The 26,659-nt window shown below is 38.0% G+C and overlaps 1 protein-coding gene across 1 annotated transcript in view; it reads right to left on the bottom strand.

The window, feature by feature from the left end:
- LOC149534063 (uncharacterized) overlaps positions 1 to 26,659 on the bottom strand; it is a 107,967-nt gene that overhangs the window by 25,772 nt on the left and 55,536 nt on the right. Inside the window, exons 3-5 of the mRNA XM_089805618.1 lie at positions 3,655 to 3,726; positions 3,352 to 3,432; positions 3,177 to 3,206 (exon numbers count right to left, since the gene is read on the bottom strand). Coding sequence (XP_089661744.1) covers positions 3,177 to 3,206; positions 3,352 to 3,432; positions 3,655 to 3,726 — 183 coding nt within the window. The remainder of the gene's footprint in view (positions 1 to 3,176; positions 3,207 to 3,351; positions 3,433 to 3,654; positions 3,727 to 26,659) is intronic.

The following is a 26,659-nucleotide window of genomic DNA, read 5'->3' as shown; positions in this document are numbered from 1 at the left end:
TTCAACCTGCCGAATGAAGCCACTAACGCTCCCTTTTATTTTTTCTCCAAGGGTCGATTCAACGCACATGAGCAATGTGGGATAGAAGATGTTCAATATAAAACATATTAAAATAATCACTTATGTCTCCCTTAGGCACCCCCTTTGATTTGCACACATTCCCATAAAATTTAATATTAAAGTAACACTTTAATATTTTACAACTAAATTAAATGTTACTTTAATAATACTTCAAGCATAAAAATATATTAGCTATCGGACTCCAAACAACACAAGTGATAGCTCGTCAATAAGCTCTCACCAAGGAGTATCAAATCCAATCACCAAAACTAGCCTCCCCTATGTCATGCTAACTCACTAAAAATCGTGTGCCCAAGACTAAGTAAATCAACTCCGTTTTGGCCCAAACTAAAGATGACTGGGCCAAAACACTCTAAGATCCCTTAAAACCCTTCGTTAGCCCTCAGGACCATGTAGAACTAGGCTAACACACACACATTTGGTCGACTGCTAAAGTGGGGACATCACAAATGAGGCACAATGGAAACGCATTCTTCTCAGGGAGAAGTTTGAGGTAAGAGCCCTCGTTCCACCCTCAACGATGAGGCATGGTGGATCCACCCTTTGTGATGAGGCATGATGGAAATGCATTCTTCTCAAGGAGATGCCTGAGGTGAAATCTAGTGTTCCACCCTTTGCGATGAGGCATGGTGGAAGTCATGTCTGTGACTCCATGATGTTAATTTGATGCTACCATGGTGAAATATGTTATGCAGAGATAACATTTTTTTTTGAGAAATTATGTGATGAGAATTTATCATTGACATCTTTGGTTGCAGCTATGTGTGTCTTCCATACCAAAGATCTCTCTCTTGCTAAGAGGGAGTGTTGAAGCTTGTAGCTTTTAGTGTTAAAAATTGTAACTTTGAAGAGATCTTTATCTCTAATTTTTCCATAGAGAAAATATTCTGTCAACTGGGGAACATATTTATGATAATATTTGAGATAATATTATTTGGAGAGACATGTGTCATGCGAAGTGTTATGCATTTGGAAACATGTAGAGTCTTGTATTTGGAAATTGAAGAAACCTGCTGGTGTAATATGAAGAGTCTCATTTTAATCTATATTTGTGATTGCTTAGTGTAATGATAGATAACAAATCAAATGGAAAGCATTGTAGTTGAACATTTTATTATCAATAAAAGAGACATTTTTCTGGTGTGACTAGGTTTTTTCCCTTCAAGTGGAAGGGTTTTCCTAGGATTATCTCTTGTGCCTTCTGTGCATCTTTATTCTAATTTTCTTTATTGCTGTTTATCATTATTTTATGGGGAAAATTTTAACATAAATCACATTGATATGATTCCTGATTTCTAGACTCCTCCATGTATACCGTGACGGCGTGATTCATGCCACCCTGAGGAAGTGTAGACTCAATTCCCATATGTACAAGTATTGCAGAGGTGTGAATTTCATGCTTTTCTGGGAATCACAGCCTTTTATTCCAGATTGATTTGTGTACAATATCCTTAGGCTTAGATTGCTAATTAATAATCTTAGAAGTTAAGTACTTGAATTAATTATTTTTAAATATTTTTATTTGTTATTATTATTGATTATATTTTTCACTGATACTGAATGCTGGATTATACTATATTATAATTTATTCATTTATTAATTTATTTATTATTATTTTTTATTAATTCATATTTTAGAAAGGGGACATTACGAAGTGGTGTGTAATTTTCAATGCAAATTCTGTAGATTTCTACAGAAATACCTTCCTCATTTCGTTAAATTTTGGATTGCTGGAACTATTTTTATTTTTATTGTGTTAAGACAAGATCTCAAAGGACCTTGTCCCTAACAGAAAATTCACCTGTAAGTTCTTGTTATCTCCTTTGTTAGGAGCTAAAAAGAGCCAATCAATCCGATATCTTTTGGAAAATACATTATATTCTAATCCTTCAAACCAAATTTCACAATGAGAATGTGCCCATGACAAACCTAGGTCAGAAGTGTGGAAATGGATGTGCTCCTACATGAATATTCAGGACAGAGATTCATGATGTAAATGCATTGTCATATTGCAGAAGCCAAACACTTGTCATAATCCATAGTATGAGTACATTTCCTATCAGAACAACTAAACGCAAAAATTTGAAAAGGTTGAGGCACGTTGAGACTCCTAATCCATAAGCTGTTGAAGATGACTCTAAAAGCAATTTTGGACAAAGCCAACATTTTATTGCCTGAAGCTAAATTTAAAGAAAAAATACTTTATCTTTGCACCATCACTATACATATTTATATTTATGAGTCCATTTCCTATCAAAACAACTTAAGGCAAAAATCTGAAAAGGTTGACGCACATTTAGACTCTTAATCCGTAAGCTGTTGAAGATGACTCTAAAAGCAATTTTGGACAAAGCCAACATTGCATTCTTTGATTTTGTCGCCTGAAGTTAAATTTAAAGAAATAAAACTTTATCTTTGCACCTTCACTGTACATATTTATAGATATAAACCTGATGGCTGCTACTCATGTCATGGTTGCAAACTACTTTACTCCAATAATATTGACCATAAAAAAGCCTCACGGAACCTTCATGTTTTGTGCCTTGGCTGATAGGATTATTTCACATCATTACAGTTCATTTTTCATAATGGACTCATCTTTGTGATAAAATTGGATTATATGTCACTATGTTAAAGGGCATCTAATACAATCAGTTCAGAATAATTCAGTTAGTGTGCATCTCCAATTTGATTGTTTATTTAACACTTGCATCATTCAATAAAATCTCTGCTATTTTTCCTTCACAAATAAGAAAAATTCCAGTCTTACTAGTTCCTTGTGTGATATTGATTTACAGTTTATGCCCTTAAAAGATTGAAATCTAGCTCATGAATACCACTTTTTGTAGTGCATCACATACTTCAGATAGCCAGTTTTGAACCCTTGAACAACAAAAAAGAATGGAAATATAGCATAAGCAAACTGACCACATCTCAAATTAAAATCAAAACTGCATACACATCTATTGCACCAAAAAGAATGCCTTTTGTCAATAATTTACAACATCAAACTAAATTAAGAATAATTACTACTTCCAGCTCCATGAACAGTATATCTTCTAAAAGACTAAACGATTAATATGGATTTGATTTACCTTGCCCATTGTATGAGCAGCTCCTCCACCCTGTCCAGGCAAAATCAGAGTCAATTTCCATGAGCAACTAATAATCCAGGAAGTTTGGAATGTAAATGCAAGGATAAACACACCATCCCTTTAAATAAAATTATTAGTGGATTCAATATATGTAATTAGCACTCAAAGTAACTACCTTAAGAACATTCATGGAAGAATCCACTTCATCCGCTCCGTCCAATGCAATATCAATATGATTGACATCATTTAAGTCGACCTATTATTCACATAGTATCATTTAGAGTGTAAAATATCACATTATATAGAAGGCTACATACATAATTGGAAATTTAAAGCCATGCATACTCCATTGGAACATATTATATGATCATAACTAGAAAAGTTCCACAATACAATAGAACAAAAAGGGGAAAAAAATACTAATTTTAAAAACGCCTTAGAAAAGACACTTTAGAGAGGGGATTGGAATTCGACGTACAGTTTTCACACCAAATTGTCGAGCAAGAACCCGCGATTGATAGGTTGCTCCTACTCCAACAACATTCTTCAACTGAATCAAAGCATGATACACAAGTTTGGGTGAATTTCTTATTTGGTGTATAGTAAAATTATTTTATTATTTATACTATTCTAATGTGCATACCACAAATAAACTAACTCGTACTGTTCCAAATTCTAAAGGAAATACATTTTTATAATGCCATGTTTCTGTTTGATCCAATGTTGATAGTTAGCTGCTGCAAGGTCACTATCCATACAAAATAGATTGATATAACTGAACAAATTAATAAAGTAAATTACTTGTGCACAAATGTTGATCTAAACTAACTATGCATTATGTTGGTTCCCAAAACTGCAGATTGCCAAACCTTAAAGGTATGCCAAATCTTATACTTTGGTTCGAGAATGAATTCTGGCCAAAGAACGGGAATGGTCAGTAGATCTAATTCCCTTCACACTTCTGGATCTGCCACACCAAGGCGGGTGCACCTGATTGCTTAATGTCCAAATTTTCTTTTCACTAATTAACAATGTAAGGGCAGATTTAATTTGTATTACTTCTTGTTTTGATCAATTCAACTTGGCAAATGAATTTAGATTGATAAGTTCTTCTTCTACTTTATTCCTACTCTTTAACTTCTTTATCTCCTACTTCTGGTTGCAACTATCTTCTACTACTACTTTTGTCTTACAACTAGCTTAACTTGCTTTTGTTTCTATCTACCCTCCACTGCTCCGACAGTAAATTTGATTATATTCTTGAGCATGTTTTATGGATTGAACCAGTGCCTTCTACTCTCTTGGGTAATGAGTCACCCCTCTTCTAACCCTATGTATAACTCGAAAAGACAATTTTCAAGCTTCCACTGGCGAGTCTGTCAATTATCTAACCCTCAATGCTACAATTACATTCCATTAATTACAGCTAGTTTGATTGAATTTAACTCTTCCAGAAAAACCAATCAGAATAAAATACACATAGCCACCTATTGTCTAAAATGTACTTTATATTCTTCTAATTTGTAACTACAATAAAATATTTACACAAGGATTACAACCACTTATTGTAAGCAATTATAATAGAGAACTGATCAAAAGATAGCAATTTCCACTACTCAATTGAAAAGAAAAAAACTAGAACCTTTTATTACCTCCTAATGAAAACATATTACAATGTGATTCATTGATTTCCAGTCTTGATTTCCCCTTGTATATGGTTAAGGGAGCGCTTCAAACCATCACAACCTTCAATTACAAAGATTATTCAAAGACTTATAACTAAACTTTTAGCTTTCAACTCTTGTATTCCTGTGAAAAATGTTTTACTTATGAAATAATTAATTTGTTATATCCCTTTAGTACCAAATAACTTCAGCTTAAGTGCTTAACTTCATTCCCCGCTATTCAGAACACTCCGTAAAATACTTTCATTTCTAGGTAAGAGTATCTTACCATGTACTATATTCACATCTTTCACACCAATGGTAAATAATTTACTGTTTACCTTTCATAAAATGTATCAGGTGTATATCATTTAAATAAGAAATCTCATTAAAATTTCTCTCTCCATATTAATTGACCTGAATATGATTTCCTTTTCCTTGTTATATCTTCATAGAAATTTATCACCTTTTGTTTAAGATAATACGTTGCACCTTATATCTCATGTGAAATCATTTCTCCTTCAACATTACTTTCTTTCTAGACAAAGTAACTTCACCCTGGTAAAAATAAATTACTTTGAAGCATGCCCCTATGAATGTCTATGCAAATAAAATTCTCATTCATAAAATATTTCATAATTACTTTCCTTTTATTCATCTCTTCATTTGGAGGCCCATTCATAGCTATTCTTTGTTTGCAAGTCCACCAATTATCTTTATCTTGAGTACACAAGTCATAATTCATTTTCAACCACTCAGGTAAAATTAACTACTCACAACTCTGACTTTGGCACTATTCTTGGACATGATTAATGAAATCACCTTAATCTCTTCTCCAGGTTAAACAATTAATTCACTGCTCATAAGCTTTGAGGAATGTCTGTAAACTGTTCTATTTATTCTATCTCAACGGAAGCAGGAGATATGCTGACAGAGAATCTGATTTTACATGACCAGTAACATTTAAAATTTTATATAGTCTTTTCAGCAAACTTATTTTGTGCTGGGTTCATCACTTTCAATATTTTCGATAAAACTCACCACATCAATGAAATGTTTTTTTCCTTTGCTAGAAGCTTGATATTACATCGATATCAACCATTTCAAAGATACTTTTCCATTTGTTTCTTCAATATTTTTCTTACTGATATATCCTTGTATTTCAATGAATTTTTTTTAAGTTCCATTGACCTGGGGAATTTCATCGGTAGAAACTTGGAGCCCACTTAACTCTTCCATATTTGCAGAGTATTAAGTTTATCGTGTCAATCAGATTTACCTAGGAGATTGTCAAATCATTTAATTTAATTGAATTTGTGCAACCCTAATATCTCCTTTGCACAAAATTCAAGGCATGGCTTATTGAAAAATTAAAAATTTACTTCATAATATTTTATTTTTCTTTATAATCGATGACCCATCTGTATGGTAGCAAAGCTGGTAGAATTCAGACTACACCTGCAAATTAAGTATGACAAATTTTGTACAAATCTTTGAATCATTGGATCCACAGGATCATATTTTTCTGTCCATGATTTCATGTTTCTCAGACCTTTCTTCACTTCATCTAGTTGCTGTCTGAAGTCATTTATGGTAGCAAAGCTGGTAGAATCAATGACCCATAATATTTTACTTTTCTTTATAATTGATGGCCCGCAAAGCTGGTAGAATTCAGACTAGACCTGAAAATTAAGTATGACAAATTTTATACAAATCTTTGAATCATTGGATCCACAGGATCATATTTTTCTGTCCATGATTTTATGTTTCTCAGACCTTTCTTCACTTCATCTAGTTGCTGTCCATAGTCATTCATTGATGATTTTACTTCTGCTTCTTTATTTTGCACCCTTCTAAGCTCCTCTTGAAATGTCCTACCTCTGCTCATACTCCAGGTGATACTTCAATTTTGCCATCTGATTTTGTAGCTCAAGCTACTGCACAGAAATTTGTCGGGCTTCTCTTAACTGGTTTTCCTACTTGCAAACATGTGCCATGCCCACTGACTGAAATCTTTATACATACTGTCATCGTTTCATTGATTATGTTCTCATCTTTAGCATGTTTGTGCTTATGAAGTGATACAAGTTCTTTTTACTTTTCGAACTATGACTTCAAGCAGTCAGCCTCATCTTTGATATTAACCCTCCAGTCTCTTAATCTGGCACTTCTATTATTCCGGTGAAGTAATAACCACTCTTTATTTCTCCTATTCAAATCCAAATGACTCAATATAAAATGCAGGTCGTGATTGATAAACCTGGACTGTTTTAGACATCTTATTACACGAAAAAGTGCTCAATACCCTCTCAAAAGAGCTTCCAACTTATGAGAAATCATACTGGGAACATCTCAGGTACATAAACAACACCTTTCTGCTTTCTAACGAACCTCAAAACTTGCCCAAATCATTTATATGTGAAGAGGAAGAGTGTTCCAAAAATAACAGAAAAGAAAGTTGCAGAAATATTTTACTGCCAACCATAGATCCCTCTAACCTCCATCTGTTATTATGTAAGTCGTCAGTGTATCTAAATCTCCGGAGCATTCTGTCCAAGATTTATTTTCACTATAATTAGATGGACGCTCATACTGTTCCACGGACGGGGTGGATGTGGAGTACAACCCTGAAAAAGCTAGTTGTATTTGCTTAACTTCTTGTTAGTAAACAGTTTTTCTCATAAGTGTTCATATGTAAAAACAGAGAAAAAGAATGTAAACTAACAAATGAATTCCTATAGAAGAGGCTAAGGAATTCTCTGCTTAAAGTTTCTTCAACGAAAACAGGCGCAGCTACCTTTATTACAATGAGAATTTTTTGATGTAAAGACTCAACAGAATGACCTTTTCAGAAAACAATCTGCTGAAGGTGTTGAATCAACTTATTTTATCTCATCAATACAAAACAAACTTTTATGCAAAAGAACCACTCGATTTTAATTATCAAGATTATCCACATAGTTGAAAATTAAACCATCGTGTAGGCAAATTTGACAAAGTTAACTTCTCACAGCATCCCAAGTTCTAAATTGAATCTCAAAACCAATAACAGATACAGCCAAAAGCTTAAACAGTATCTTTAGAAATACTGATTTAAACAGGCAGACAATAGTATCTACTTACAAAGCCTTTAACCACAAATCAAATTGTAGAGTTTCATTGTATCTACAAAATTCTGAAATGCTACTTCTAAACTTGGAATAAAACCACAAACAAAAATAGTTTTGTCTATCGATCTGCTCGAGAATTCTAACCCCTATACCATACTAACTATTACATATATATAGGCATGGGGCTGGACTATTGCCAAAATTACCCCGCTAGGAGTTAATTGTCCTTAGTTAAAATAACTGCTAACTTGAAATGCAAGAAAAGCAAAATGATAAAAGAAAATACAACTAAGCGATTAAGTGTAACTGCTTGTCTTAATCAGGTAGCGTTGTCTCCACTGGCCACACCTTTCGCCGTTTTCCACGTTTCATAGGCAGTCAAAAAGGCTGAAATAACGGATTGATGTGGCAAACCAATATAGGCGAACCTTTGCTTCTAGATTTCTTTCATCTTCTTCAGTTCAGCAACTTTTTCTTCATGCATTTCTAAGTGCTTTAGATTGATGATTAACATAGCCTCAGTATGCGCCACGTTAGAAAAGTCTTCCTTAACCGGTGCCTTCTTGTCTTGCCATTCTTGAAACTTCTTCTGAACCTCTTTGATTATCTCATCCGATTGGGCAACGGAGTCATCTTCCTTTCCTATGAACTATTTGGCAAACCATTTAAGGTCATTTTGAATAATCTGGTGTATAACCTTAAGTTCTTGCAATGCCTCTTTAATTTCAGTTACTCCTTGTGTCAGTGCTTCATTCCTCCATTTGATGTAGTCTTTGATGACATACAGGGCCTTTTCATCCAAACCAGCTACAGGGTATTCAGCCTAGAACTTCTATAAACCGAGTTCTTGCACATCCTCTAACCACATTACCACCTTTGCCCAGTTATTCTTCTCCTTTTCATATCCTTCATTGCTTGCCTCCACCTTTTTAGCAATGTTCGATATTTCCTTCAAGGCATGGTCCAAGTGACCTATGTGTTTTACGGTGTCATGCAGAACATCCTGAACCCATTCACCTGCTATTTTCACTACCGCTTTGCACTTATGCAGATTCTCCAATGATTGCTGATCAGTCACAGAGGAGACATCAATGATTGCTAACATTTCACTGATTGGCCTTGCTTCAAGGTGAAGGATAGCATTAATATATTGCGCCATGTTTTTTATTGTTTCCTTCATTTCCTGCTTATCCTATCCATCTTTCCATACTCTGTATGCAATCTTTTTATTAGATGCTTCAAAGATTTCCATGTCTACTTCGCAATTCCCTTTTCCCAGGTCAACCTTTTTTATTTGGTAGTCTTGAGGAACCACGGAATCACGTGAGCTTCCATCTGGTGGTGTTGCTATCTCTGCTGCCCAACATCCTGAATTCTTATCAAAAGTAATCCTTGCCTCGGTTCTTGATTTCTTTACTTTAGGTGTCTTACCGAGACACTTACTAAGCAAATCATCAATTGGCATCGATATTGGGACTATGCTCCTTTTCTTCTCCATTGATGTCTCTAACCATTTAGGCGTAGCCTGATCTTTTTCTCTAGCAGGGAAGCATTTAACCAAGGTGAGGTTACTCTCCTGGCCTTCGGTAGTCACTGACAAGTTTTGGGATTCGGGTACATTATCCGCCATAGGTGGGTCTTCTACTACCTCCAAGTCAACGGTTATGGTGTTCTCACTTCTGATGATTGATGCCTTCTTTGTGCTTGAATGGGTTACCCTATTTCTCTTTGGAGTTGCCTCTTGAACTTGAAGTTGAAGTGGTTCAGGAATTGCTTCAACTTCAACTTCAACCGGACCTGCAACAGGATCAAGAACATCTCGATTAGTTTGCTTTTTGGGAGTCTTTTTATCTTTGCTTTTTGAAAACTTCCCAAAAAGGTCTGGAGTAGCAACTGCCTTTAATTTTATCCATTTAGCAGTTCTAGCTATTACATCTTTAGTACGAGCATAGACATCATTTTCTTCCCTTTTTCCCCAGTCAATTTTAGGAATGGGCATGCATTCAATCTGGTCAATATAAAATTGATCAAGCACTTCTTCGGAATCTTCATCTTTTAATCCATAAGTATCCAACTCCACATTAAACATAATGATCTGCTTAATGGTTAGGCATGACCACAGTCTTTTCCTTACTTCAAATTCATTAAGGCAATTTGCCCAAAAATCTTCTAATTGTGGGGAGTGAACCAAGGATACTGCATTCTTGACATTATTTCTGACAAAGCCAGTATAGTCAAAATCTAACCGAGAAATGAAAGGCTTAAAGCATAAGCGGGTTAATGATTTTGTTGCCAATATAGCTTCTTTCAGAATGGGGCATCTATAGTGTCCAATCTCAATAGGGAAGAATACTGAAGAAGATCTTTTTGAAATCTGAAAGGACTCAACCATAGAAACAAATTGCCTACATATCTCAGATAACACTACAGAGTCTGAACAATAACGTGGTAACTTTAAAGGTTCATCAGAAAAACCACCCACTCTTATATATGTAAATCTGGGGAATTGGATGTAAAAGCAACCATAGATTTGCACAACCTGCATAGCTTCTTCTGACATCCTATCATTCTCCCGACCTTGGAGTTCAAATACCAATTTCCCTAGAAAGACATCATTTACCTTTTTAAACTCTTTGCATAATGTAGTTTCCTAAAGATCACTGTAATATTGGTAGATGGGCACGTTATCAACCCAAGGTGTATGTGGAAGATTCTCCCATTCCTTAGATGCTGCTAGGATGTAAATTAGATAAGAAGACAAAAAAAATGGACCACAATTGTTAACAGCTATTAAACCCCTATGCAGGTTTTCTGCTATCAGGTCAGACCAATCAATGAACTTAATTCCTTCAACGATCTTCTGTATGAAAAAGTACATCCATGGCTCCCAATGGAATGCATGCTCACTTCCCTTAATCCTATTCAGCAGGAGAACAATGTCTGCGATTTCTTTTATAAAATGCTCAATAGTTAATGGCTTAGGCAATCTAGAACCTCCCTCTGCTGCTTTCAAAAGCCAAGACTGAGCTATCTTGTTATCATAGCTGCTTTTGTTTTCGGCATATAGGCGCTCAGCTTCTTCAAACGTCCATGGCTCGTAGGGCTCCTTGTGAGGAATCCTAAAGGCCGAATAGACACTGGTTCTATTGATTTTAACAATCACTTCCCCTGAGACTTTCTTAATGCACCTGGAAACAGGGTCATAATGGCTTGCACATTCGAGGACGAGTTTTGGGTATGTGATTGCAGCAGGAAAAGCAGCGGCTTCTAATAATCCACTATCAACTAGCCTTTGGTAAATAGGGCTTGACTGGGTGTTTTTGGTTCGTTCAATAATATCAGATAAAAATTTATTTACCAGAAACGTATCACGAATTTCAGGCAATGAACTGAGCAAAGATGGCTTCTCTAACTTGGGCATTTTAGGACAGAAAAGTGTCATGATTGCTAAGAAAGACAAGTTTACAAGATACGGCTTGAAATATCTCAAAACAAAGCAAACACAATTGAAATGCAAAAGAGTATGGAAATGCACTTACAGTTTGACAGAGACACAGCCTGCAATTCGCCCTTCTTACCCAATAGCGCTAGAATTTCTTTGGAGAAGGTGGAATGAGTGGGAAAGGCTAAAATGAATGCATTTAAGGAATGGTTTCTACAGAAGATCGCAGGACAGATTTGGCAAGTAAGTGCAATAATTACTTATTCGAGTGACATGCATTGGAAAAGACACCGCGGGTGCTTTGTTTTAAATACTCCATCAAATCCACACGTATCCTGTTATGCTAAGTGATCATGAAATGACAATTTTAGCCCTTAATCAAATCTTGCCGTATCCGAACACGTACTGCCTTATACCCCTTCATTTATAACTTCGCATGTCTTGGGAAGTGCTATACTGGGAAGTTGAAGCAATTCCTGAACCACTTCAACTTCAAGTTCAAGAGGCAACTCCAAAGAGCAAGAGGGTAACCCATTCAAGCACAAAGAAGGCATCAATCATCAGAAGTAAGAACACCATAACCGTTGACCTGGAGGTAGCAGAAGACCCACCTATGGCGGATAATGTACCCGAATCCCAGAACTTGTCAGTGACTACTGAAGGCCAGGAGAGTAACCTCACCTTGGTCAAATGCTCCCCTGCCAAAGAAAAAGATCAGGCTACGCCTAAATGGTTAGAGACATCAATGGAGAAGAAAAGGAGCATAGTCCCAATATCGATGCCAATTGATGATTTGGTTAGTAAGTGTCTTGGTAAGACACCTAAAGTAAAGAAAGCAAGAACCGAGGCAAGGATTAATTTTGATAAGAATTTAGGACGTTGGGCAGCAGAGATAGCTACACCACCAGATGGAAGCTCACGTGATTCCTTGGTTCCTCAAAACTACCAGATAACAAAGGTTGACCTGGGAAAAGGGAATCGCGAAGTAGACATGGAATTCTTTGAAGCATCGAATAAAAAGATCGCACACAGAGTATGGAAAGATGGACAGGATAAGCAGGAAATGAAGTAAACAATCAAAAACATGGTGCAATATATTAATGCTATCCTTCACCCTAAAGTAAGGCCAATCAATGAAATGTCAGCAATCATTGGAGAATCTGCATAAGTGCAAAGAGGTAGCGAAAATAGTAGGTGAATGGGTTCAGGATGATCTGCATGACACCGTAAAACACATAGGTTACTTGGACCATGCCTCAAAGGAAATATCAAACATTGCTAAAAAGGTGGAGGCAAGCAACGAAGGATATGAAAAGGAGAAGAATAACTGGGCAAAGGTGGTAATGTGGTTAGAGGATGTGCAAGAACCCGGTTTACAGAAGTTCCAGGCTGAATGCCCTGTAGCTGGTCTGGACGAAAAGGCTCTGTATGTCATCAAAGACTGCATCAAATGGAGGAATGAAGCATTGACACAATGAGTAACTGAAATTAAAGAAGCATTGCAAGAACTTAAGGTTATACACCAGATTATTCAAAATGACCTTAAATGGTTTGCCAAATAGTTCATAGGAAAGGAAGATGACTCCGTTGCCCAATCGGATGAGATAATCAAAGAGGTTTAGAAGAAGTTTCAAGAATGGCAAGACAAGAAGGCACCAGCTAAGCAAGACTTTTCTAACATGGCGCATATTGAGGTTATGTTAATCATCAATCTAAAGCACTTAGAAATGCACAAAGAAAAAGTTGTTGAACTGAAGAAGATGAAAGAAATCTGGAAGCAAAGGTTCGCCTATATTGGTTTGCCACATCAATCCGTTATTTCAGCCTTTTCGATTGCCTATGAAACATGGAAAACGGTGAAAGGCGTGGCCAGTGGAGACAACACTACCTGATTAAGACAAGCAGTTACACTTAATCACTTAGTTGTATTTTCTTTTGCCGTTTTTCTTTTCTTGCATTTCAAATTAGCAGTTATTTTAACTAAAGACAATTAACTCCTAGCGGGGTAATTTTGGCAGTAGTCCAGCCCCATGCCTATATATATGTAATAGTTAGTATGGTATAGGGGTTAGAATTCTCCAGTAGATCGATAGACAAAACTATTTTTGTTTGTGGTTTTATTCCAAGTTTAGAAGTAGCATTTCAGAATTCTGCAGATACAATAAAACTCTACAATTTGATTTGTGGTTAAAGGCTTTGTAAGTAGATAGTATTATCTACCTATTTAAATCACTATTTCTGAAGATACTATTTAAGCTTTTGGCTGTATCTGATATTGGTTTTGAGATTGTCAATTTAGAACTTGGGATGCTGTGAGAAGTTAACTTTGTCGAATTTGCCTACTCGATGGTTTAATTTTCAACTATGTGGATAATCTTGATAATTAAAATTGAGTGGTTCTCTGGCATAAAAGTTTGTTTTGTATTGATGAGATAAAATAAGTTGATTCAACACTTTCAGCAGATTGTTTTCTGAAAAGGTCATTCTATTGAGTCTTTACATCAAAAAATTCTCATTGTAATAAAAGTAGCTGCGCCTGTTTTCATTGAAGAAACTTTAAGCAGAGAATTCCTTAGCCTCTTCTATAGGAATTCATTGTTAGTTTACATTCTTTTTCTCTGTTTTTACATATGAACGCTTATGAGAAAAACTGTTTACTAACAATTTTTGGCGACTCCGCTGGGTAACAATAAAATGGTTTTGCCTCGTCATGAAATTTTCCCGGTACTTCAACCAGGCTTAGGGTTTGATAATACACAAGAGGATATCATTTCTGACTTAAGCGCACAAGCCTGGAAACTCAAAACAAGCCTAGAACAATTTACACAAGTTAATCAAGTGCTTGAAAGAGAAGAAGAAAGGGCTGAACTCATTAGAGGCGTACCTATTGCTAATGAAGAAGCAATAGTTGATAGACTAATCCCAAGGCCATTATGAGTGTTGAATATTAGTCTATATAGTGATAAGCTGGCTAGTAAAAAGTATACTCGAAGTGAAGAAAGAAAAGGGTTCATTGACGAGTCTTATGAATTTGTAAAAAACCTCAATTTCGCCCCTGATCTCTCTAAGAAACAGAAGAAGTCTATCAAGAGTAAAAGTAGGCCAACTTCCCCTAAGAAATTCACCCCGATAGCTGTGAACCTTAAAGCCTTAATTTTACCAAGGACATTAATACCTTCTCATTTAAACATTCAACCTTTGAATTTCGTTTTCACTAGGATGGCTGCTAATCCGTGGGGTGCACAAGTAGGTCCCTTGGCTCTTGGAGGTAATCTTAATCCACTTCCTAAAGGTGCTAGGGAAGTGTTGCCCAAATTTTATGGTGATGGAAAGAAATCAACTGATGAGCATCTTAATGCCTTTAATACTGCATATGTCGTCCTTGTTGTAGCACATGAAGATGTAGCTATGAGGTTATTTGTGCAGACTTTGATTGATGATGTAGCAGACTGGTTTCATCATCTCCCTCAAGGGTCCATCACTGACTGGAATCATATGCGTACTGCTTTTGAAGATAGATTTAAATCCTCTGAGGATGAACATACCTTGCTACTTCAGTTAACTCAATTGAAAAAGGAAGTACATGAACCCATGAGAGATTTTGTAGCAAAATTCAATAAGATAATTCATAAAATCCCTGCTACCAAGAGACCCAATGATGAAAACCGTAAAGGATTCTTTGTTAATTCGATGCCTCCAGACATCAGTTTTCACTTAAGGAGAAACAGAGTAGCAGATGTTGAAGCTGCCCAGAGATTGGCAATTGAACTAGAAGATGACCTTTTAGCTGCGGGAAAATGGAAAAAAGAGATGCAGAGTTCTAAAACCCAATCACCTTCGTCTGAAAAATCAGTCCCATTGGTTCAGAAGCTCATTAATGATGTGATGACTATTAAGAAACAACTCCCTAAAATGAACACTCATTACCAAGATATTCCAGGAAAATATCCGAGCCAAAGTAGTTTTCAGGGAAAACAACTTACATTACCCTCAAGTCAACAAAGATTACAAATTGAAGCTCCACCTAGCAAAAACAACATGTGTGTTTTTCATCTTACGAATGATCATGAGGGAACTTCTTGCCCTGAAAATATTAGATATCAGCAACTTGAAGCAAAAAAAGTGGCTTCCACTAATGTAATAATAGAAGAAGAATCTTCTGAGGAACTTGGCGACTCCGTAAATTATTACCTTGAGTATGAATCTGATTCTGATAGGGGTAATGACATCTTATTAACCTTGGAAGAGGCTTCATGTTCGGTCTTGACCCAAGGGAAAAGAACCAGAATAGCTGATACTCATGATAAAAATAATTCAATTTCTACTCAGGCCAAGGAACAAAGGGCAAAAGGGGAAATTGAAGGTAAGTCATCACCTATTTTAACAACTACCCCTCAAATCTTAAAGAAAATGGCTGATTCTGATTCGACATTTGACATTGTTGAGTTTTGTAAAACATCAAGGATACAATATTTGAGAATGAATCCCTGATGAACTTAATAAGTTGATTGAATATGTTAATCAATCATCTCCTGACAAAGCAGCCAAACAGATCAATGAAATCAAGGTCTCGAGAGGCAATGAAACAGTTGCTCAACAGAAGAAAGAATTTTCCAAGGGTAAGAAATCAAAGACACAAAAATCCCATAAACAAGAAGAGGTAATTCAACCAGACAGAATTAGTCCTGAACCTTCTTATAACCACAAACCTGATCCATTTTATGTCTCCCTCTTTCTACATGGCTTTAAGCTGAGTAACTGCATCATAGATTCAGGGGCTTCGGATAATATAATGCCAGCAGCAGTAGCAAAAGCTTTAGATCTTCCTTTAACCAAAACATTTGGCAAATGTTATTCCATGGATTCAAAACAAGTACCTTTAGTGGGTCAAATTAAAGACGCCCAAGTGGCATTAGCTGCTTACCCTCAAAAAAGGATTAAACTCACCATCCCAATAGCAGATATCCCCACAAGCTATGGCATGCTTCTCAGTCGAACTTTTTGTCGAAACCTAGGAGGGGAAGTTAAGATGGATTAGTCTCAAGCTGTGATACCTATTGGAAAGGAGAAAGTAACCTTGTTACTTGAACCAAAATCCAAATATACAGTCTTTCCATCTGATGACCCCAAATCTCAAATTCTTTATCAAGAAACTGATTTTGCTAATTATTTGATTTTGTCTGAAGATGAGAAAACAGGTGAGAAGTAATTAGAAGAAGACCTACTATGGACTCCTGAGTTTGATGGAAGTTGTTGTTCGAATGGCTCTGGAGCCGGTGTAGTTCTCATAGCACCTGATAATTAGAAATTCCCCTTTTCTTATAAGCTTGCCTTTGAAAATACTAACAATACAGCTGAATATGAGGCCCTACTTCTAGGCATAGAAGAAGCCAAAATAAGGAACATCAAGCTATTAAAAGCAAGAGGAGATGCTGAGTTAATAGTGAAACAAGTTTAAGGCATGTTTTCAATTAAAAACCAAAGACTGAAGCATTATAGAAACCGTGCATGGGATGAAATTGAAGGTTTTGATGCCTTTGCAATTGAAGCTATCCCTCGAGAATTGAATAACAAGGCAGACTCCTTGGCAGTATCAATTTTTTTGTTAATTCCTCATTCTGATTTCATAAACAAGAAGTATTCAGTGGAAATCATTCACAGACCAAGTGGCCCTGATAATAATAATTCTTGGCAAGTTTTAAAGATGATGCTCACATTAATGCTTTCTTGCAAAGTGTTGAGAAGTTCTCTATGAACTATTTTGAAGGCTCAAATGTGAAATGTAGGGAATTTTGTCCTGATTCCCCTGATGAGAGTGATGTGTTAAAATTAAAAGGGAATGTAATATCTAAAGACCTGGTCGAGCTTGAAAAACTTTTTGATAGGCGAGACACCTTCTTAGCTCAAGATGTAACATCTAAAGAGGATCCAAATGCTGATTATGAAAAGGTGAATCTGGGAGATAAACATAATCCCAAAATTATCAATTTGGGAACCTTTTGTGATGAAAGTGAGAAAGCTAGATTCATTAAGCTCCTATCAGAGTATATAGATATCTTTGCTTAGTCTTATGATGATTTGAAGACTTTCAGAAGTGGTAAATTCAAGCACCATATTACTTTGAAACCAGGTACCTCTCCTTGTAGGCAAAAATTGAGGACATATAATTCAAAAGTTTCTGATGCAATATTCAGAGAAATAGATAAGATGCTAAAAGCTCGCATTATTTTTCCAATTCATCATCCCACATGGGTGGAAAACATAGTACCAATCAGAAAGAAGAATGGAGAGATAAGGAATTGTGTTGATTTTAGAAACCTTAATCAAGCAAGTTTGAAATATAACTTTGCTTTACCAATAATGGATCAAATTCTTCAAACAATTGCTGGTTCAGAAATGATGTCTTTCCTAGATGGTTTCTCAGGTTATAACCAGATAGAAGTTGCTGAAGATGATCAACACAAAACAGCATTTACAACACCATGGAGAAACTTTGCTTACAAAAGAATGCCGGTGCCACCTTCCAGCGAGCTATGAATTCAACCTTTGGTAACTTATTGGACAGATGCATCACAGTGTACCTTGATGATATGACAATGTTTTCCAGAAGATGGAATAAACACCTGAAAGATTTGAGAAAAGTACTCCAAAAATGTAGAGATCACGGAATTTCATTGAATCCCAAGAAATCAATTTTTGTTGTGACTGAAGGAAAGTTACTTGGACACATGGTCTGAAAAGAAGGAATCAAAATCAACCCGGAAAGAGTGAAAGCCATCCAGCAATTATGTCTTCCTGTCAATCGAAATCGCATTAAATCCTTCTTCGGACAGATCAATTTCCTGAGAAAATTCGTACCTGATTTTGCAAAAACTGTTAAACCTATGGCCAAGCTACTCAATGAGAAGCAAAATTCAAATGGGATGAACCAACATCAAAAGCATTCAAAGAGGTAAAAGAAGCTATTGCTAAAGCCCCAACGCTTTTTCATCCTGATTTTAAAAAGGATTTTATAATGTATTGTTACGCATCTGAGCATACCATGTCAGGCATATTGCTCCAGAAGAATGATAAAGGGGAATTGATGCCTCTCTTTTATGAGTGTACCTCTAAAGAAACATGAGCTTAACTACTCTCTGTCTAAAAAGAAAGCTTTTGCTATTGTAAAAGCAGTAAAATACTTTAGGTACTATATTTTGCACTCTCATTCTGTAGTGTATGTGTCATCCACCATGGTCAAGAGCATTCTCACGCAGCAGGATGTAGCAGTCAACAATCGAGCGACATGGGTAGAAAAAGTCCAAGAATTCGATTTGGATATCCGACCAACTAAATTGGTTCGAGGACAGGGGTTAGAATTCTCCAGTAGATCGATAGAAAAAACTATTTTTGTTTGTGGTTTTATTCCAAGTTTAGAAGTAGCATTTCAGAATTCTGCAAATACAATGAAACTCTACAGTTTGATTTGTGGTTAAAGGCTTTGTAAGTAGATACTATTATCTACCTGTTTAAATCAGTATTTCTGAAGATACTATTTAAGCTTTTGGCTGTATCTGTTATTGGTTTTGAGATTGTCAATTTAGAACTTGGGATGCTGTGAGAAGTTAACTTTGTCGAATTTGCCTACTCGATGGTTTAATTTTCAACTATGCGGATAATCTTGATAATTAAAATCGAGTGTTTTTTTGCATAAAAGTTTGTTTTGTATTGATGAGATAAAATAAGTTGATTCAACACTTTCAGCAGATTGTTTTCGGAAAAGGTCATTCTGTTGTGTCTTTACATCAAAAAATTCTCATTGTAATAAAGGTAGCTGCGCCTATTTTCATTGAAGAAACTTTAAGCAGAGAATTCTTTAGCCTCTTCTATAGGAATTCATTTGTTAGTTTACATTCTTTTTCTCTGTTTTTACATATGAACACTTATGAGAAAAACTGTTTACTAACACTTCTAAAGTTTTTTCAACATATACTGCAACCATTTGCATTCATGAGGCTACATTTTACAAGCATGCCTATCAGCGGACTTTTAAATCATTTATAGATGCCCATGTGCATACAAAAAAATTCTGTATCTTTGTAGGAGGGTAGGATGTGAAAGGTTGTGGGGCATCACTTTATGCCTGCCAATGGAATTAGCTTGAAAGCTTCTGACTTGTTTCACCGATTCAGTTTCATGCAACTCAAACAATTACCTTATTCTATGTCTTTGAAGTCCCCTTTGAAACATTTATCCTGTGTTGTGTATGTTGGTATGCGTGTCTACCAGCATACAGCTTTTGACACATCCATTTCTGTGTATATCCTGCCATCTCTGCAAACAATGAGACCACATTTATATGAGGGACAATGTTAAGTAATTTAGATTTCCACATCAGCTGCAGCATTCCACTTTTAATCCCTGAAGAATGTTTATAAACGGTAATTGTGATAGCAAGATTTCCCAAATTTTACACTTCCCTGGATAAATGAAATACGCTAAAACTTTCATAATCACACGGGTGAGTTGGATACTGACGCAGATTGCTGAAATTCATACTAATCCCGCTATTTGCATCATCTTAACAAACCTGTTCAAAATCATTCTGTGTGTACCCAATTCTCCATTGCTGGATTCTGAGAGGTGATGTCTCTGTGAAGCAACAATCAAACAATTTGGGGATTGTGTGTGATTTCATATTTTGCGCACATGCTCGTTCATCATGGCAAGCTGGCAATTGCATCTAAAGAAACTTTTTCAACTAATGTTTTTTGTGTCCTCTGCACAGGCTTTTATATCTACAATGTTCGTTAAAATTTTCATCCTTAATGCTTAAATGGATGCCCACTCACTGTTCTTGTTTGCAGACTGGGAGATGCTATAAAAGTTGTGGAATCCGGATTTATGCCATCTTCTTCGCACCATATTTTATTGGATCCCATTTTGTTCATGTAGTCCTTCAAAGCCATCATGTATTCAACATCAGGAGCTTCCCAGCAATACCAATTTTTTCTCTGGTAATACTTTACAGACAACCTGTTCAATAACCTCAAGAGCATCACTCAAGCTCACAGGTTCAGGGCAACCATCAGATCTATGAATCATGGGTTCATTTAATCCCTGTGGCTTGAGGCCATCATTACTGCACAGTTTAGGGTTTCCCTGTTTCTCAACCAAGGAAGATAGCATTTAGAAGTAAGTTTTTTAGAAACATTCCATGATGAGAGTTTCATAGGTACGCATCTTATATCTGCTCTGTTGAATTGAGCATGGGGCCCACAACATTTCACCCTTCCTTTCCTTTATATTAAACTATCTCTTCAAACTATTAAAAATAATTAATACTTCGTATTTGGTCATGTCATACATTAGGGCAATCCTTCATTTTGATGAAACTTGATACTTCAATGATACTAGTTTTCCCTTTCTAGATGTTGATATTTCATCAATGAACTTACTCACCAAGTGCAGGGACCACCCTTAAAAATACTCTCTCAATAATTTTAATCTCATTATATTATTTTATTTTTCATTTTCAATTCATGCCTTTGTAAGTATTATTAATCATAAAGATTAAAGATTGAGCCTTTTGGAATGATCTCAAAATGCGTGATCAAATGTCAGAGCCTCTTTTGGGTGACTCCAAAACATCCAAAATTGCAATGTTATCACCTTTGAGATGAAATGTCTAAATAGGTAATTAATTAAATACAAGCTTTTATCCCTTCTGTAAATACCCAAACCAAGCAAGTGGCTTCCAAAATTGAATAGAATGCATCTGAAAGTTCTCTGGAAAAAATCGCAAAACAGATATTGGAGAGTTGCCACCAGATAGAAAAGTTCACTTAGATGTAATGAACAAGGGTTCCAAATGAATTCTTCTGAATCTTCTTCATGTGTAAGTGTTTCAAGGCCAAAGTCGACCTTCTGCAACCTTCTGAGATAAACCTACACAAACTATAAAAATTTCATCTGGTTTTGAATTTGAAAAATTATCAAATTAAGTGCTATGGCCTTAAAAGTTTATATAGTAGTCCCTTGTAATATAGGCAATTGTGTTTACCATATGGATTAATTAAGCAACGCACACAGGAAATAGACACGAACAGCAAATAGCAGAACTTCTATTATTATTCGCATATACCAATAGTACATCATGCTTTTCTCATATGATAATGATGATTACAATGCTTCCCGAAGGGGTTATAAATACTTTCCAACAAACCTTTCCGAAGGTATCAGTCGGCCAGGTACATTATACCCGCTACAAACTGTTTTACCCGTCGGCTACATAACAAAACTTCTACCGAAGGGACTCGTCGGCCGATGCACAATTTCTACTGACGACATCATCCCCCCCAAAAAGAAAAGTCGTCCCCTAACGACTAGCAAAATTAGGAGACAACCCACAATCAAGAAAAAAGAAAAACTAGAGAGAAGGAGGGTTTCCAGAAGAGTGCTGATGACAACGCAACTCATACACCTGGTCAGTCCGAATGCGCAAATCTGTCTGAATCTGTGAATTAACTTCTACGGCCTCCTTCAGTAGAAGTGCAGCATCCATAGCCTGTCTCTTGGCCAACTGTAACTCATGCTCTGCTGCATCTTTATCCCAGATAGCTGCATCCTTCTCTTGTACCACTGCTGCCATATCCTTCAAGAGTTTTGCCCATTCTGCTGCCCATGCTGCCTGCTTGTCGGCCAAATCAGTGGCTAACTTTTCTCTTGCCCCTTTTTCAACTGCTAGAGATCTCTGAGCTGCAACACTGTCTGCTGCCCTATCCGCCTCCGCGCGCTGCCGCGCATAGTAAACTTCTTTGTACAGTCCCACGATCTCATGTGCCAACTTCATCATTGGAGTGTCACTCGGTCCCAACTCTAGCTCAGTGGCCCAATCTGCCAACATCTCTGGTGTCTCAACTGTCGGCCAACCTCTATCTACAAAACAAGTTTGAAATCGCTTAGGACAATTCCCACGAATATATGCTCGAATCAAATGCCATTCCCTTCGCCGAGTGAGAGCATGAATCGCCACATCATGCCCCTTCTTCAATGCAGACTTCATAGTCCTGAGGTAGTCCCTGCACCTATCCTCATCCGACCTGTAATCCTCCTTGGCGAAGTCCTCGAATGACCATTCGGAATCACTATTGTCCTCCTCATCAGCGGAAGCCATGCCCACATCCGGTGCCGCCTCCTCTGCTGTCGGCGCAACCATGGCAGGTGGCATTCCCTCCTCCTGAGATTGAGGCTCTGGTACAAGTGCTACTCCGGAATAGCTGGGGGACTGAATGGATGGGCCACGCCTGTTAGGAACGAGTCGGAACTGCTGCCTCAGAAAAACACTGGCTCTATCCATGACCTCTGGCTGCGCTGGGTCCGTACACTCTTGTACTCCTCCGTCTGGTACGTTCTCTACTGGGAGTGCCTGAGCTTCTGCTGACTGTGCTGCTGTAACAACTGCTGTTGGATGACTTATGTCAGACGCCACGGGTGCTGCTACTGGAAGTGCTTCAGGAGCTGAAGAGGTTTCACGGTCGACGAGTGCGACCAGGTGGGCAAAGCCGACTGTAAATCCTGCCCCCGGCCCGACAGGAGGAGGTCGTACCCCATGTTGCCATGGTGCGGCTAGTGTGACTGCCTGGTGGGATCCTCCAGTCATCAATATCGGTCGCCGAGTCTGCCCAAATCCTGGAATGTGAGCCATGTGTAGGCCTCCAGGTAACAACTCTGAAGTCATAGGAACCGTAGTACGCGGAAATAGCAAGGGGGTAGCCGTGACAATCTGAACTGCTTCATTATCCTCGCCCTCGCCTTCTTCTTCCTCCACACTATCCTGCTCAGAAGATGTCTCCTGTCGGCCGCTGTCAGTATCATCTGCCATGTCCATCCGGGGCCTCTTTTGACCTACTGAACCCTTCTGCCCAGAGATTGTGTCCAAGTGCTTCCATTGCATGATAGGAGGTTCTCCTGGAGCCAGTGGTCCAGGCTGTGCCTCTATCTCCGCTGTTGGAATCACCCGTGCTACAGCATCCAAGAATAGACCAATGGTGTAATGGGGCATATAGAAGGTCTTGTGCTGGAGAGTCATGAATTCATGCATCCGTTCAGCCAACACAGACGCCCAATCATACACTTTCCCGATCATTATGCCGTTCATCATGGACACCTGCGGAAATGTGATATCCGATGCCCTAGAGGATCCCGTGAGCCTGCTTTTGACTAAGTCCATCAGACACCGCCATGGCCCTTCCGGAATGTCGGTTTTCTTTAAACCCCTCCCTCTTGATGTCTCGGTTAATGCCGCCTGTTCGGCTTCAGTCAAATCTCCACACACTAATTTGATTAAAAATAGTTTTCCATCCTTTGGAATTTTCTTCGGCTGAATCTTCCTGCCCTGCTGCCCTAGAATGCCAAAAACCCGTGGGAAATCTACTGCTTTGAATGATACCACTAAGTTCCGTCCCAGATACTGAAATGTGCTTCTGCGAGAGGCTTTGCCATATGTTTCAATCATGGTATGCAGATACCCTTCATACTCTCTAATGCAAAAAATCGGCATCTGAATGGCCCATTCAACCTGTGCTCTTCTGATGCTTGCTTTGACTGGATGGTCATCAGGGGTTTCATGCCACCATTTCCGGCAATCCATTCCATTTAATCCCTCAAATTGTATACTCTGTGGTGTGACTTCAGCTGTTGCAGGTGCTATGGTCTTGCGCTTCTCTTTGCCACTGCTCGAGCCTTCATTCAAATTACCTGTACCTGCCATGCTCTTGCCTTCCACAAGTTTGGACTGTGCTAATTGTTTTTTCCATTGCCGTTTACCTGTAGAGTCCATTAATTATATTTATCTTTTTCTAACAGTCTCCCAAATCCAGTGAAGAATTCTTCCAAGTCAGTACGGTGAAGAGTTCTTTCAAAAATATGTATGGTAAATGACCACTCTTGACATGCATAATTTCCCTCTCAAATCCGTACGGTGGTTGCATTCGTTGCACACCTGAGAAAAATGCAGAATCCGTACAGCATGTTGTATTATTGTTTCAAAATCCGTACGTTCCTTACTCAAGTTTGTATTGCTCAAGACTCCAAGAAAACCCGTACATTGCCTTCAATTCCACTCTTTTTGAAATCCGTACACCACAGGGATGCATTTCTGATGGAATCCGTACTGCTTGAAAACTTGTACAAGTGGAGATTTCCGTACTCACAAAAGTATCAAGGAAAGTCGTACATCAGGGAAAACCGTACGGTCAACGGCAAAGAAGCCTGTACATCAAGAAAGTCGTACGGTCCGACCTATAACATGGAAAACTGTACATCAAGAAGCCGTACGGTCAGACATGGAAATCGTACATCAAGAAAGTCGTACGGTCAGACTTTATAAAATGGGAAAACCGTACGGTGCTATAAATCCGTACTTAAGTTATGGAAAACCGTACGGCTGGAAACCGTACGGTACTTTTTGTCTTCTTTTTTTTCTTTTTTTTTCTTTTTTTACTTTTTTTTTTATTTAAAAAAGTCAATTTTCCCTTCGACCGTCGTCACCATCGATCTGCAGTGACGAAGGGGTCTCCCAAAGGTCATTTCCTGATGCAGAAGTGTTCCGCTCGTGATATATCTTCAACTTCGACCCATTGACCGCCTGAGGCACTTCATGTCCATCCAAAGTCCATAATTTGATTGCTCCATTGTCTCCAACTTCTCGGATCTGATACGGCCCAACCCACTTAACCTTGAACTTACCCGGTTTGATCTCATTCCGACCATCATACTTTAATACCCACTGGCCGGGCTGGAACCTGTTCAGCTTCAGGTGTTTATCGTGCCATGCCTTCCGCCTATTCTGCGTTACTTCAGTTGCCCACTGTGCTAACAATCGCCTCTCTTCTAACCTGTTTAGTTTATACAGCCTTTCCCTTAAGCTTTCCATGTCGCCCAACTTGTTTTCTAGTGCTATCCGCAAGCTTGGTATCATAAATTCTGCTGGTACGACGGCCTCCTGTCCAAACATCAGTTGGATCGGCATGTGTCCTGTTGTGACTTTGTATGCCGTACGGTAAGCCCACAGAGCAGAAGGTAATTTCTCTTCCCAATCCTCCCGTTCGACGGCGCAGGATTTGTATATAATTGATACCAAGATTTTGTTGGTAGCTTCGGCCTGTCCATTTGCCCTTGGGTAGTACGGACTTGACAGCGAATGGTAAATCTTGAATTTCGTGGTGAGCAATCGGATTACATGGTTTACAAAATGGCCTCCTCTATCGCTTGTTAATTGTAATGGAATGCCGTACCTAATAATAATTTCCTCATAAATAAACTGCGCTGTACTTACCGTTGACTTGTCTGGTAGTGCACGCGCCTCCACCCATTTAGTCAAATACTCCGTGGCAACCACAATGTATCGGCATCTTCTGGTTCGGCTCGTCTTCAAGGGTCCTATGAAATCCAACCCCCATCGTTCAAAAAGCTCCTCAGCATGAGAAGGATTTAGAGGCATGAAATCTCTTTTCAAGGGTTTTCCAGCTCGCTGACATGTATCACATGCAACAACCCATTCCCTGGCGTCATTGTATACTGTTGGCCACCATAACCCTGCTAGAAGTATTTTTCGTGCAGTTGTGTCCGGCCCCATGTGTCCTCCTGCCGGTCCTTCATGTGCTTCCTTCAGTACTCGTGGAATTTCTTCCTTCAAGATACAACGCCGCAGGATCTGATCGGGTCCCATTTTATACAACAATCCATTAATCAGCTGGAATGTTCCACTCCGTATCACCAACTTCCGTTTTTCATTCGGTGGCATGGTATTTGGAAATTGTCCTGTTGACAAGTATTCGCCAATGCTTGTATACCATTCTGGTAGTGCAGCAATCTGAAACAGCTGTGCATCAGGAAAGTCATCATTTACACCGTCTGCCGGTTCTCCTGTTCTAATACGTGATAAATGATCCATGCTTACATGTTTCTTTCCTGGCCGTACGATAATCTTGAAAGTAAACTCCTGCAACAGGAGTAACCATCGGCTGATTCTTCCTTGAATGATTGGTTTGTTGATCATATACAACAGGGTCTAATGATCAACGTAGAACACAAATGGAGTGGCCAACAAGTAATGTCGAAATTTCTGCACAGCATAGACCATCCCCAATGCTTCCCGTTCAGTTGTACTATAATTTTGTTCAGCTTTTGATAACAAACGGCTGGCGAAGTAGATCGGATGATCCAACCCGTGGCTTTTCATCTGTGCGAGAGTCGCTCCGATCGCATAGTTTGATGCATCCACAT

Source organism: Cupressus sempervirens, chromosome 10, assembly GCF_028749045.1.
Source record: "Cupressus sempervirens isolate cs-2001-9-10 chromosome 10, ASM2874904v1, whole genome shotgun sequence".
NCBI classification, from domain to species: domain Eukaryota; kingdom Viridiplantae; phylum Streptophyta; class Pinopsida; order Cupressales; family Cupressaceae; genus Cupressus; species Cupressus sempervirens.
The sequence above is the reverse complement of the archived record's forward strand: the minus strand, read 5'-3'. Positions and strand labels throughout refer to the sequence as shown.